This window comes from Mauremys mutica, chromosome 8 (assembly GCF_020497125.1).
Source record: "Mauremys mutica isolate MM-2020 ecotype Southern chromosome 8, ASM2049712v1, whole genome shotgun sequence".
In the NCBI taxonomy this organism is placed as follows: Eukaryota; Metazoa; Chordata; order Testudines; family Geoemydidae; genus Mauremys; species Mauremys mutica.
Window position 1 is genome coordinate 45,036,523 of NC_059079.1, and position 14,344 is coordinate 45,050,866.

A 14,344-nucleotide genomic window follows, 5' to 3' on the forward strand; every position below is an offset into this window, starting at 1 on the left:
GGTGAAACTGTTCTACATAAACTTGAAGTGATATGTGAATTCTAAATGTGAGTTCTTCAAACATTTTAGTTGCCTAGATCCAGCTGACTTATATTTTCCAAGCAGATCTCTAAGTGGATAATGTATCTATCTTACAGATTGTAGGGCAGCAGACATTCGGTGGTCATGGAAGATTCAGGTTAATGTTAGGATGTTTAATGTAGAATTGCCCATGTGCTTCACTTTTCATTTAAGTACATTTGCAAAGTTCTAGACATACTTTGTGGAGATTTACATTGATTCAAAGGAGAATTTTGATAATGCAACCTCACATTTACCTTTCCTTAAGTAACCTTCATTAGCTCACCTCATAATGTTCACTGTTTGCTAATCTGTGAGACAGGAATTCTCCAAATGTCTCTCTTTTTCTGAGACAAAGTGAATGGGGTAATAACTTTTATTGTACCAGCTTCTCTCTCCCATTTTCTTGCATAATAATGGAGTTTGTGAAAATAAATAAAGAATAAAGAGGCAGATTCATATCCTAAAGTATTTAGTAATAGGGTCACATGGTAGCTTGTGTACATTTAGTAAAATGAACTGCAGGCAAATCTCTGGTTTCATACCCTATCTGTAAGTGTAGTTAATTGGGGCAGAAGATGCTGGAAAACCTAAGTTGTACTGTTTTACCAACAAGATCAACTGTTTAAGGAAAGCAATGTCAGGAGGCGGGGCAGAGGGCAGACACACTGAGAATGAGGGGAGCAAGGGCAATTACTGAGATTCAGTGGGGGGAAAATGGGGGCAATAGCCTGCTCCAGGCTTGGTGGGGGCATAGTTTTTATTGCTGGTCCTATGGCAGTTTCTTGGTCGCTGGTGCCCTGTGCTTCCCCATTCCATTGGTGGCTGGTCTCCTGTGTGCTGATGCGCCCTGCCCCCTGCCTAAATGCGGTACCCTGTCTCCCACTCCATCCCGGTGGCTCACACATGTGCTTCTAGACCTAGTGCCTTCTCTAGGACCCTTGGTGGCCCAAAGACTGACCAGGCTTGACCAGGGAGTCACATGAGCAGCCAACTCTCCCAGCCAGCTCAGGGCATAGGCTGTGTCACCCCTGTGTGGGCGCTGCACACCAACCCACAGCCTCTACAGCTACTGAAGTGAAATAAAACAGGAAGAGGATAATTGTTCCTACACGCTCCCCAACAGGTGGTGGGCCTGATCCCAGACCCCAGGGCAGGCAGTCCAGCCCTTCCTCCAGGTCCCACTCTTATTTCCCCCTTCCCTCCTGTGTGTGCTAGGGGTTAGAAACACACCTTTATGAGGTATTGTGGGGCAGAAGACATGGGGGGACAGAAACATATATCAGCCCCCACAATATTTCCATTGTGGTGGCACTAGCCTCCATTGACCTCCCTGTTCCATTGTTCCTGGTGACAGAAACAACTACAAGTTCACCTGATCTGCTTCCTGTCATTTATAGATTTCAAATAATGATGATACCTAACGTTTCTGATTTTAGTTTAAAAGAATGCTGTCAGTTTAATTTGATATTTAGTTAGTGCTGAACCTGTTTGACTAGTCCTTTTACAGTAAGGGTTTTGAGATCATTTGCTCTCCTCTTCCTTATATTTTATGCCATGCCCTTCCCATCTATAGTTCAACTGCTATTCAGCACCTTCCTTTGTTTCAGTAGTAAATGAATTCTAGCTGCAGCTGTCTCACGAATCGTCATGCTCTTTGGCTGGCTGGCAGACAATGCTGTTCTGACATGCTGATGTAAAAGACGTCAAACTGCTGTAGCATTATGGTTACCCAAATCATTTGTTAGGCTCCCGTGATAGAGGTTATTAGGCAAATCTTCACATATTTTCCTTATCATAAGCTTGATTTTTTTTCTTTAAAAATAAAAGGTAAACTGGGTGCTTATAGTATGTCACAGATTACTGTATATTCATTTTACCTTTTATAATTTCCCTGAAATTAAATGGTGATTGTGTACTTTTTTTAAACCCAATTTTGCCACTTTCACAATCCTCATACTTCTTGGGGCTACATAATTCATTTGTGATTTTGAAAACTTTGAAACACATAAAGATAGGTACTAGGCTTAAATATCATAAACCAATTGTTAAAGTATTCTGTGTCCTCTAAGTGCCCACTCATAGTCTCATCCCACATTATTTTAGCATTGAGATCAAAATAAACAAATTAAATCTCTTTGAACTGGTTAATAGTTATCCAAACAGTTTCAGCATGAAGAGTCCAATTGCACCTTCAGTTATATCTGTGCAACCCCATTGCCTGCAGCAGATTACATGGATCTAAGTTTAGGACAGAAATTGTCCAGAAAAATATCTGAATAAAATTACAGATTTTAATTTTGAGGTTCCATACAGTACATTCTGCTATTGCAAAGTGTATGCAGTTTTTGCACTATTGCCGTTCACTGAAGAGGAAAGTACTTTTTAAAACTTCATCTAATGATATCCTTGATCCAAAACATGAAAATGTTGCCTTTTTGTTTGTTTGTAAATTGATATAATCCTCAATTAAGCATAGAAAATTGTGTAATTTATGTGGACAATGTATTAAAATACTAATACCCACTTGAATTTTTTCCTGAACAGAGAGTAAAAAATAGATCACTGGAGGATGTGGTTATGCTAAATGTTGACACAAACACTCTAGAAAACCCATTTAATGACCTGAACAACCTACCTAGTGAAGTGGTAAGTCTGATGGGTATTTCATGTTGTTGTTGTTTTTTCTTTTCTAGTAGCTTGAATTACTAATAGTGATTTTTGCCTGCTTTTGCTAACTGAAATAAAAGGAATAAGGAAAAAAAAGTACCAGCTGTGGCCCCATATTTAAGATTTTTACTTTTTTTGACAGTTGAGGAGATGTTGAATGGAACATCATATTCCTTATTGTAAAAGCAGGATCATAATTATAAAGCTAGCTGCATTCATTAGGCATTGCTGCTTTAAACGCAAGAGTCTCTTCATCTCATCTTAATCATTATATTACAAAGTAGGCATTTCTGTCTGCCTAGTGGCATGTCTTGCAAAAGAACGAGAGAGTTTTTGAAGGCAAAAAGAAGAAGGGGGCCAATTATCGGCTTCTGCTTCCCTGCCACCTGCCAGCGCTTTTCCTTTTAATTAATGATCTGATGGCACTGGTCAATATAATAAGAAATGCTTGTACAGTTGGGGTCAGAAAATTCAGGCTTTGATCATCTTCAACTTTCTGAAACATTTATTTGTTTTCTCTAAATTATTTCAGTTTTATTTTAATCTCGTCTATCCTGCTGAGGGTCGCATGAATGAAAACCTACATTCTTTGTCATTTGCTTTGGCAGAGCAAAGACTGCTTACTTAGAATTCTATTTGTAAATTAAACTGCTTACCCAGTTTGTCATAAAAGACATCTGATCCTTTTGAAATGACGAAAACTGTCTTTTGTCTGTAAAGGATGATAAATTAAGTGCCAGTTCTTTCTGGACTTTGATCTTGCACAGATTTTTTTCCCCTGCTGCTTATAATGGAACATATTCTGTATTTCATGTTAAATACTCTCAAAAATGCATTACACTTACCTTGCTTTTCCTTAATATAGTGCTGAAAGGATACCCTTTTGATACCAATGTGTGTATTTTGAGTTTTAGATAGTCAAGATATAATAGTAGTATGCTATTTTAAATGTGTGTCAACAAAAAGTATTTTATAGAAAGGAGGGAAATCAAATAGTAGCCTGTTTACAAAATTGCATTCTTTTTTTAAACTCTGTATTTTAACCAAACTAAGGCACTACAGTGACTGATAAGTCCTATCTGTATCTCAATGGTAATTTGAGTACATATATAACAGAAAGCAAAATCCTGATGCTTACTTTATGGTCAGAGACAGTTTATTTTAATATTATTACATTCTGAACTTTTTTGAGATAATGAAGGCATAGTTTGACCAGATAAAGTGTCAAATACTGCACTCTCCAAGGTCTAATAAAAGAATTTCATATTGTTTATATTTAATCTGATTGTGGTATATTTTCCAGTGATTTTAAATATATTGTATTTTGCATAAGAATAACAAGTTAAGTCAAAAACTACTGGTCATTCATTGTTGTGTCAATAATTCTGGTTGACTTTGCATCAAGTGAAAAATGTTATTTTGTTGAGGTTAGAATGTATGCCATAAAGTATATATCCTTTGTCACATGATAGTTAGATGTGAAATTCAGAATTAAGCATTATCTTCTGTTATATACCAGTATTGTAAGTGACAGTGATTTCAAATTGTAAAAAGAGTGCACACATTGGAAGGAAATCTGTTTGTTTTTAAACATGCTTATCAAAATACTCTGATTAGGCAGGCTGGGTTAAAAAAAAATTAGTGAACACAAACTCCCATACTTTTAGAGGTATATTGTCCCCCAGGATGTATGCGTGTAAGTCCTATTAATGTTAATAAGGGTTACCCAGGCACATAGAGTGCACAATGGACTTTTTATAAAATACAACATTCCATATACAGTATGGAACAAAACAGGGAAACTGTGTTTTTATAGATGTCTCACTTGCCAGATTTTATTGGAACATATTTTTTTGGATGAAACAAGTTTTAGTAGGTTACTTTATATTTCGTTTGAGTCTCCCCATCTCTTTCTGACTTGAGCAGTGAAACAGTTTTCCTTGTGGAACTAATTTGTTAATTAAAAACACATACAAATGTGGGTGAAAAATCCTAAACAAAGGGTACAGACAGTATACAGATTTTGGCATATAACATGACTGGGGAGAGCAAACTGTCTTTCATTCATAAGAGAAATTACAATTACAACTGCTAATATATGGATATAAATATTTCAAATATATAATAAACAATATAGAACAAAAATGATAGCTCAAATTGAAAAGATCACAGCATATATTTGCAGATGTAAAACATATAAATACATTTAAATAAAGCCCACAAATGTATAGACAAGGGTAATAAACCTTTTGATGAAAAAATATATAATCAGGAATAGCAATTAAGAGTGTTAAACCAGAACAAACTGCTGAAAGGATAAAGGCAGCTTTAAGTTTACCATCCCCCTCCAAAAACTGATTTCAGACAAATTAACAAGCCACCATAATAAATTTCACATTTTCAAAGGATATTCTAAAACTGTCTCTTGTGTCTAAAAGGAAATTGGATAACAGCTTTCTTAATCAATAAGCCTGAAGATAATATGTTTTCAGTGGTGAGGCATATAACAGTTTAGCAAAGTCTAGTAATATGACTATTAAAATGTTAATATTTCTTTTATTGTGAATGAATTTCTTAAAAAATATAATATGAAATCTGAAAAAAATTACTATTTGATATTATGTCTAATACATTATAATTAACTGAGATTTAAAGGACCTTTTAAAATCATTCACTTAAGCATTTAAATTATACTTACATGCTAGATAACTTTCTGTGCATGTGAACTCTATTATTTTGTCAGATTGACCAGTGGCTTGACTGTTCAAAGGTCAGTGGTCACAGTTGTCCTGAATTACCAGTCCTTTTTTCATGTGGACCCTCTGCTGCGTTGCATGCTGTAATCTTCTTAATGGCTTCATTCCAATATTCACACATAATATTCTAGATTTATTGACTGTTAGAAATACTACCATGCCAGTAGCAGTTCCGCTATTCCTAAGGTATTTAAAATTGGAAAAATAAATCAATGCAAGACTTTCAGGAATCCTTTGTTTTCCTTAAGGGGGGAAAAAGCCTTCTTCCTGTCTTCTGACAAGAACACTTGTTTTTAGATTTCATCATTTCACTATAGATTTGTCTCATTTCTTTAAAGAAAAACAAAATAAGCAGCTATTTCAGTAAGAGTAAATTTTCTAATACAATAGTCCTTAGAACATCATTTTTTCTTCTTGTAAGGCCTTATATTATAAGTTTTCAGTGATGGTTGAGACTACAAGCATCTCAAAATTATAAATGCTGTGCCCAATCCAGCAATGACTTACACACGTGCTTAACTTTGTCAGTGGGACTACTCATGTACTTAAAGCTAAGCATGTTCATAAAGACTTGCAAGATTGATGTCATGTGTTTAATACCACGAGCAGTTTCATTGACCTCAGGATTGGGCCCTCTGCTTGTCTTGCTGTGTGTCAGTGCTTTGAGAAATATTTATGTGATTTGTGGAAAATTATGATTTCTTTAATATTTTCTGCATTTTGTTAAATAATGGTGCCAAGTAGTAAAAAACTGTAGAGCAACTGAAAGAGAGATGGTCTGTATAGCACTTAGACACTAGAATGCAGAACAGTACCTATATGTGTCCTTTTCATCACAAAATACATTTTTGATACGTAAAGTAAACCAGTTTCAACACTGTAAATCCACTCCATATTTGATAAGTAGACTCTAATTTATTCAGAAAACTGAATATTTGCTTTGAATAGTGGTTCCTATGAGTGTTGTTCCTCAAAGTACAAGTTATTGCTGTTGTAAAATAAATTGTGATTAGTTCCTAACTGTGAAACTGATTGCATTAGTCATAATATTTAAATTTTGTTACTTATGAAGTGTCAGTAGGAAAATGTAGTATAAAATAATTATTAATCCATTAGAAATCCAGAATGGCTAGTAAAGTAGGCAATATTGTGAGCGTCAACTGCTTATGTGCAGAGATTTTTACAATCATTTGGCATCACAGTGAACCTTGGTATAAGTTTAGAATTTAGAATATTAGGTAAAAATGACAGCATTCTTTGAACCCTATTTGATTTTGGAAATACTACATTTAAGCAGATACCTGTCATTGTTTAAAAATAACTGGATATTTAGTGTTAAATGCTGAAGGGCAGAGATGTCCAAAGTCTGCGAATAGAGAAACTCTTTCATTAAAATAATGATCTACATATTCTGAGGTTACCTTTTGTTTAAGTAAATTTGTTTTAAACTGCCCTCCATTTCTGTTCTTTAGCCAATCCATTTTCTCACTGTTTGTGACTTGTCTTATTCTTCCAGTGGCCTGATTTAATAGGAATGCTGATTGAAACATAAGCAACTCCCACTCATATTGAAATAGTATCTTGAATATCCATCTGGAAGATTTGAGTACCTTGTGCTTAGGTGTGTAGACAAACAAACATGTGATTTGTGTCAAGAGGCCTGTGACAAGTTTATTTTAGAGAATTTACAACCAAACTTTAAAGGAATACTGGATCTAGTCCGACAGTCTGTGAAGCTCTAATCCTGCAGGCCAAATTCATGCAGGTGGTTTCTGAAATCAATGGGACTACTCACCCAACTTTGATTCTGTAAACATTTGAGCACTTGCTTTACTTAGCTACCATGAGTAGGGCCTATGCACGTGTATAAGTGTTTGCAGGATCAAGGTGAGTAAGTGAGTAGTCCCACTGATTTCAGAAAGACCACTTGAATGAATTTGGAGGTTGGAATTTTACAGATTACGGGATTGGATCCAGTATTCCTTTAAAGTTTAGTTGTAAATTCTCTAAAGTAAACTTGTGAAAACTTGCGTAAATTTGGGCTGCAGGACTGGGTCCACAGTGAGGTTAAAAATAAATATTTTAAACTCTGTTGTTATTAATTTAAATGATGAAAACTGAAATAATTTTATGAATTTATTTTGCATCACTCATTCTATTTTTATATTTTTCTACTTGGGCAATAAAAAGAAACTAATCAGTTTCACTCTTATTTCTAGTCAGTTTCTTGTCATCTTTACTTTTTTGCCTTTGTGCACTACATAGCACAGAGTATGTGGGTTGCAAGAATCCCAGGGGAATGTTTCAATTAAAAATCCCCCCAAATAATGTTTTCATTGGAATATTAAATATAAATATGTGAATATATTGATCATAAAATATTTTTATTTATTCTTCTTATGAAGGGTGGATTTTGGCCTTCAATCACCTTTACAGTGTTTCATTGACACATTATGTCAAGCAATCAAGGTACAAGTCACATGTGTTTAATTTAATTAAAGTTTACCCTGATTCAAATGCATTTTTGAAAGTTTAAAATCTTCATGGAAATACAATGAATATTTCCAAAGTTGTGACACATTCTTTCCTTATCTCTTTAATATGTCTAGATTTTACGTTTCAGATTGTCCCGGCATGTGGTAAAAAGCACCAACCAACCAAAAAGACCCAACAACCCCCCCCCCCCCACACACACAGAGACACACAAACCCCAACAGTCTCTTGATGATATCCTATTAGTTCCAACTTTTCCACATCTCTGCTTTACCCTTGCTTTCTAGTGTTAACAGTCAGTGAAGTGACCTTCCCAAGAGGATCCAAGACTGGTCAGGGCAAGATAAAGATAAACATTTTGCTTTCAGTGCAGTTTAAGAACCCCATCTCTGACTGCCCTAATGGATCACTAGTGTCTCCTGGAAGCAAACTTGACTGTTATGCCTGCCTCCTGTGAATTGCTTGATTCCAGTTTTAGCTTTTGTGGCTTCCTGAGCACCAACTGCCATACAAGCTACGTAACAATTCACTTTCAACCTTATAACATGTTTGGTTTTGTTACTGATATTGTGTAAACATACATTTGAAATTTGTTAGTCTTTTGTTTTATGCATTTGTGTTAATAATATTGCCACTATCAAGTCACCCTAAGTGACTCACATTTCCCCTCTTTGGCTTACCACCTCTAGCAAGGTTTCAGAGTAGCAGCCGTGTTAGTCTGTATCCACAAAAAGAACAGGAGTACTTGTGGCACCTTAGAGACTAACAAATATATTTCAGCATAAGCTTTTGTGGGCTACATGTACTCCTGTTCTTTTCACCTCTAGCAAATTATTTTTCCAGCTTTCCCTGTTAGCATGCTCCAAGATTCCCCCCCACAGCCAAGTAATTGAAATTAATCCATTCAGGAGCATTTCACAGCACCTGTTCCCTCCTCTGTTTACACTGGAATCACTCTACAAGTACTGATTTATCCTAGTTCAGTCTGGCTTATTTTCAAGCTTCTCCTTTGTTTTAACCACCTTAAGCTTTCTTTAGCTACGCTCTTTTTGGAGAACCTTGTGCCGATACCACTCCAGTGACACAGTTCTTGTTGGGACACTGCTAAAGAAGCTCTTGCCACTGCATATGATCTGTAGGAGAGACCTGGACCACTGGCAAACCATAATTGCCAAGAGTGGAAAGTCCATTGTGATCTGGTGGAGCTACCCCTTCTCTGTTCTTGGGGAAGGTGGGAGCTTGAGGGAGCTTCCCTTGAACTACAAAATAATCTTTTGAAGGATAGATTTGCCTTCATTAGCAGTCTGTATGGGAGCTGTTAACACAACTCTTACTGCTATAGTGCAGTCTATTGGAGTATGTAGAATTCTTACCATGTTTTATAGCGGAGTACCTTTGCCTTTATGCTGACACACCCTGTGGTTGCTGCAGTGGTGGTGGTTCTCTGCTTTCTGCTGCTCTTATTTATACTAGATAGACCCACGAGATGGTGAAGTTCTCCCCTGGGTATCCTTACTAGCTTACTTCTTATCACACAAGGCTTTGACCGTATTGATTGCTTATCTTTAACTTCTCTTATTGACTGAACATATAGGCTGGTCCCTCCCTCACCAAGCTTTATTTTATCCTTACATCCACTCTCCTCCCTCACCTCTACCATTACACACCCTCTCTTCCCACAAGCTGCCTTATTTCCCATCCAGCTCCTTTTCCTGTGCTCACTGCAACATTGTCTCTCCTCCTCTCAACAGAAAATGTACCTTCCCCTGCTCTTCAGTCTGTCACTGATGACTATGTGTTGTGTCCTTGCTTACACAGATAGTTGGGTGGGGGACTCATCAGCATATATTGGTAATCCCTAGCTGTCCCATCCATCCATAAAAAAAAATATAGCGCCATCAAGTTCCATGTATGTCATGCCAAAGCAACATCTTTTTTTTAATAATCCGTGCCCTCCCTTCTTCTGACACTGCCATTGCTTAATTTAATCATTAGTGATCTTTAAACTTGGAGCTTGATTGTGCAAGTGCTTATGCATGTAACTATACTGTTTGCAAGATGGGGGCCTTAGATAGTAAGCTCTTCAGGGGAGTGGTCTGTTATTTTTAAATGTCTGTAGAGCACAGCTGTGGCACTGTAGAAGTAATAATCATATTTAAGATTAATTTCTTACTTGTATCAGAGGGTAGCCGTGTTAGTCTGGATCTGTAAAAGCAGCAAAGAGTCCTGTGGCACCTTATAGACTAACAGACGTTTTGGAGCATGAGCTTTCGTGGGTGAATACATGCATCCGACGAAGTGGGTATTCACCCACGAAAGCTCATGCTCCAAAACATCTGGTAGTCTATAAGGTGCCACAGGACTCTCTGCTCCATTTCTTACTTGGTTAACCTTGTGGTGAAGCTGGTGATGCAGCAACAGAGTGTGGTTTATCCCTTTTTTATCAGTGAGGTAGACATCTGTGTCAGGTGCTGTTTGTTTCATTTGTCTCAGTTGTTTCTTGTAGCAACGCTTCTTTAGGACTCTGGGCAAAAAATAAGTATTGGTCCACCAGAAGCTACATTAGAACATCAATAAGGGTTGTCCTCTAGTTTGGATAGCTGGATCTTACATTGGGATGAGGAAGGAGTTGCCTAAGTGGCAGCCCACAAAGGGATTCTGGCTCACACCCAGAATGCCTCAGAGAGATGAGGGGAATATGTGACAGAAGGGGAGCTGCAACACTATTTCAGATGGGCGCAGCATAAGGTCCTCCTTTGTTGACCTTTCTTTGCAGACTGATGTATAGGGAGTAGGCTTGAGGTCTTATTTTCTCTGGTTGTCAAGTGCACTGCCAGCACTAAACACTCCTGGTTCTTGTATATGGCAGCTTGAGCCTGAAAGGTGCTCAGCATTCTGGCACTTATCCAGTAAAACACTTTAGCACATGCATATCTTAAAACCATGCATAGTTCCATTGATTTCAATTAAGGTAAATTACACGTTTCTCACCAGTATGTAATAGGACCTTTCTAAAAAATGCATGCTATCTCAAAAACAATTTTTACCATAAACCAATTAATTCAGTTGACATAATTGTGTTGGAAACTAAAGTCTCCTAATTCATTATTTGGTAGGTGAGAAATATTTTCAATTATGTTTTAAAATGTCTGAGCTTTTTGTAATTTGTTTCCATTTTGTGAAAACCTGCCAGATTTTTATTGTTTGTTTATTTTCTGTTATAGCTTTTTAGATTGGTCTAATTTTTGTAACAAAATACTCTGTTTTAAAGAGTGCAATTTCAATTTGATGAAGATCAGCTTTCATATGAAAACGTACAAGACATGACATTTATACAAAAAATTAAATTGCAATATGCAAAATTTTGCTGTCCAAAGATGGCTTGGAATCACATGAACATTTTTTCACATTTTTTTTCACAGCCCTATTAATAATATATAATTTACATGAATGCAAATTATTTTTTTAAGGAAGAAAGGGGGGAAACTTCTGTCTCTTGCATTTAGGAAATGTTCTACTGGATTAAAAAAAAGTGGAAATCTGGTTTTCATTTTTGACAAACCAGGTTTCTTTACAGTGACCCTTGCTCTCTTATTTCAACATTAGTGAAATATAACTGTAATTGCTGACACATCTCTCCTTTTAAAAGGACTTATGAATGTTTTTCCCATTGAATTAAACAAGCTTCAGTTTTAATAACTTTCAAAATAATCATAAACTACAGAACAAAGAAAGTGAAATGACAAGCATTTATTTTTGCAACCTTGAACTGTATAACTGTTTCTTGTACTGTGAATTGTACTCTTTTTTTTTTCTTTTGAGGTGCAAGTAAAAAAACTTAAATGAGCATTGGTGTGTGCTCTCCATGGGCTAACCGAATCAGACTCTAAACTTTTATCTGGATCTATGGAGCTTGGATATAAATTGAAAAGATCACAGCTATGGGGAGAAGACCTATACTGTAAAGGCCTTTCTGCATAGATTATGAACATCATAACTCAATAATTTTTTTTCAAAACTATAGTTATAATTGGACCCAATGGGGGTCTCTCTCTTTGATCAGATCACAGTAACTGTGACTTTACAGTGGAAAATGTCACTACTGTGAAGGTTTATCACCTGTAGAGCTGGTCTTTTCTCTGATGCCATGTTCAGTTCTCATTAGCATTATTCAAAGTTTAGTTGTTAATTAGGGTGACACTTCAATTACAATCATCATCTACAAGAACAGCCATGACTGCTTGCATAAAGAAACAAAAAGATATTCATTTTTGCATACATTTATAAAAGAATGAAACCTGTTTTGGTGATACTTCGTGCTTATAAGAGTAGCCTAAATGTTCTGTTTAAAGAGTAACCCGACTTAAAATAAATACTGCTTTGGACAGCGTCTGATAACTTATGTATTGTTTTGCAAGGAACTTTGCAATAAAATTAATATGGAAATACATCTTCAGAATAATTGCAATTGTTTTTTTTCTCCAACTGTCTGGTATTTGGCATCTTAAAACAGGGGTAGAAGAACTATTCTAATTAACTACAATCACACATCTTTCTTGTTTTTAGGAATATCAGAATAATTCCAAAATATATTATCTTGCCCCAAAGCTTCCTTAACAAAAGAATGGCCTTTTAATCTAACATTACTCATCCCTTCCAGAGTTGTACCATCAGAACTTCTTTACCACATAAAACAGAGTAGATCTTCAGAAATCAGATGCTGGAATTAATGGTTTTTTCTTAATGCAGGTGCCTCATCACTAATAAAAGGGTGCTATCCCCTCCCTTTTCCATCCCTTTCACCCCCCTCCACCCCCTTCAGATGTTTTATTCCTTAGGACAATCCTAAAGACTCTGCACTATTGAATTTATAGAGGCTTTCCCCAACTAGCAAACAATAGTGGCAACTGTTCCCATGATGCATGAAAAATGATGCATGCTAATAAGTTGGCAACAAAAATCTAAAATTGAGTGGTAAGTGAGCTCTAAGTGCCCTTAAAAAATAACCCTCCACAGCATAAATGAAAGATGTCCAACTGGCTTCATCTCAGACAAGCAGACACATGTTATGATTGCAAAAAATCTGCAGAAAAGTGGCTCACAAGCAGTTTACTGTAAAATAATTAAAGCTTATTTATGTCAAGAGGCCTTGGGAAAAAAAAGAGAGCATAAACCAATTTACATTAGCACTTTACCATCATCCCCCGCTTTCGTTTCAATTAACAGACCAGCAGGTGCTCTTTGCAGTTAAAAAGATAAGCTATCAAGGAGGAGGATGAATTTTTGGCTGACCTGTAGACACTGTGGTTTGCCTGCTGATTGGGTTCATACCTTGCTGTACCAATTTCTGAGGTGTTAATTTAACTGTTCCTCTCTGTCATGCAGGTCTCAGCCTTGAAAAATAAACTGAAGAAGCAGTCTACAGCTACGGGCGATGGAGTAGCTAGGGCCTTCCTTAGGACACAGGCAGCATTGTTTGGATCCTACAGAGATGCACTAAGATACAAACCTGTAAGGCTTTTTATTGTTTTAATTTGTTTTCCTTTATTCTTAAGAACAGAAACTCATTATTTTACTGTCTGCAAGAAAAGTACTAAAGTCTTATCACAATCTTAAGGGTTTCAAAAAACAAAATGTCCTAAACGTTATCTTAAACTTGATAATAAGCTGGTATTCTAGAAGTTGGGTACACATGCTTCTTTGCCTTTTGTACCTTGAGCATCTGAACGATCTGTGTTTTACAGTAGGTACTTGCCCGCCAGCAAACTTGTCAGGGTTCCTTCCCCACTCTGAACTCTAGGGTACAGATGTGGGGACCCGCATGAAAGCCCCCTAAGCTTATTTCTACCAGCTTAGGTTAAAACCTGGTACTCTGCCACCGCCAAGTGATTTACAAGAAACAGGGAAAGGACCACTTGGAGTTCCTCTTCCCACAAAATATCCCCCCAAGCCCTTACACCCCCTTTCCTGGGGAGTCTTGAAAATAATATCCTAACCAATTGGTTACAAAGTGATCAAAGACTCAAACCCCTGGGTCTTTGGACAATGGAAAAATCAGTCCGGTTCTTAAAAGAAGGATTTTATTAAAAAGAAAATGTAAAAATCATCTCTGTAAAATCAGGATGGAAACTAACTTTACAGGGTAATCAGATTCAAAGAGCCCAGAGGAACCCCCTCTAGCCTTAGTTTCAAAGTTACAACAAAACAGGGATACCTCCCTCTAGCAAAGGGAACGTTCACAAGTTGAGAAAACAAAGATAAAACTAACATGCCTTGCCTGGCTGTTACTTACAAGTTTGAAATATGAGAGACTTGTTCAGAAAGATTTGGAGAACATGGATTGATGTCCGGTCCCTCTTAGTCCC

The 14,344-nt window shown here is 36.7% G+C and overlaps 1 protein-coding gene across 2 annotated transcripts in view; it reads left to right on the plus strand.

The window, feature by feature from the left end:
• DENND1B (DENN domain containing 1B) overlaps positions 1–14,344 on the plus strand; it is a 268,816-nt gene that overhangs the window by 195,743 nt on the left and 58,729 nt on the right. For both annotated transcript variants that reach the window (XM_045028045.1, XM_045028046.1), the window contains 2 exons: positions 2,608–2,709; positions 13,365–13,490. In XM_045028045.1, the coding sequence (XP_044883980.1) occupies positions 2,608–2,709; positions 13,365–13,490 (228 nt within the window). The remainder of the gene's footprint in view (positions 1–2,607; positions 2,710–13,364; positions 13,491–14,344) is intronic.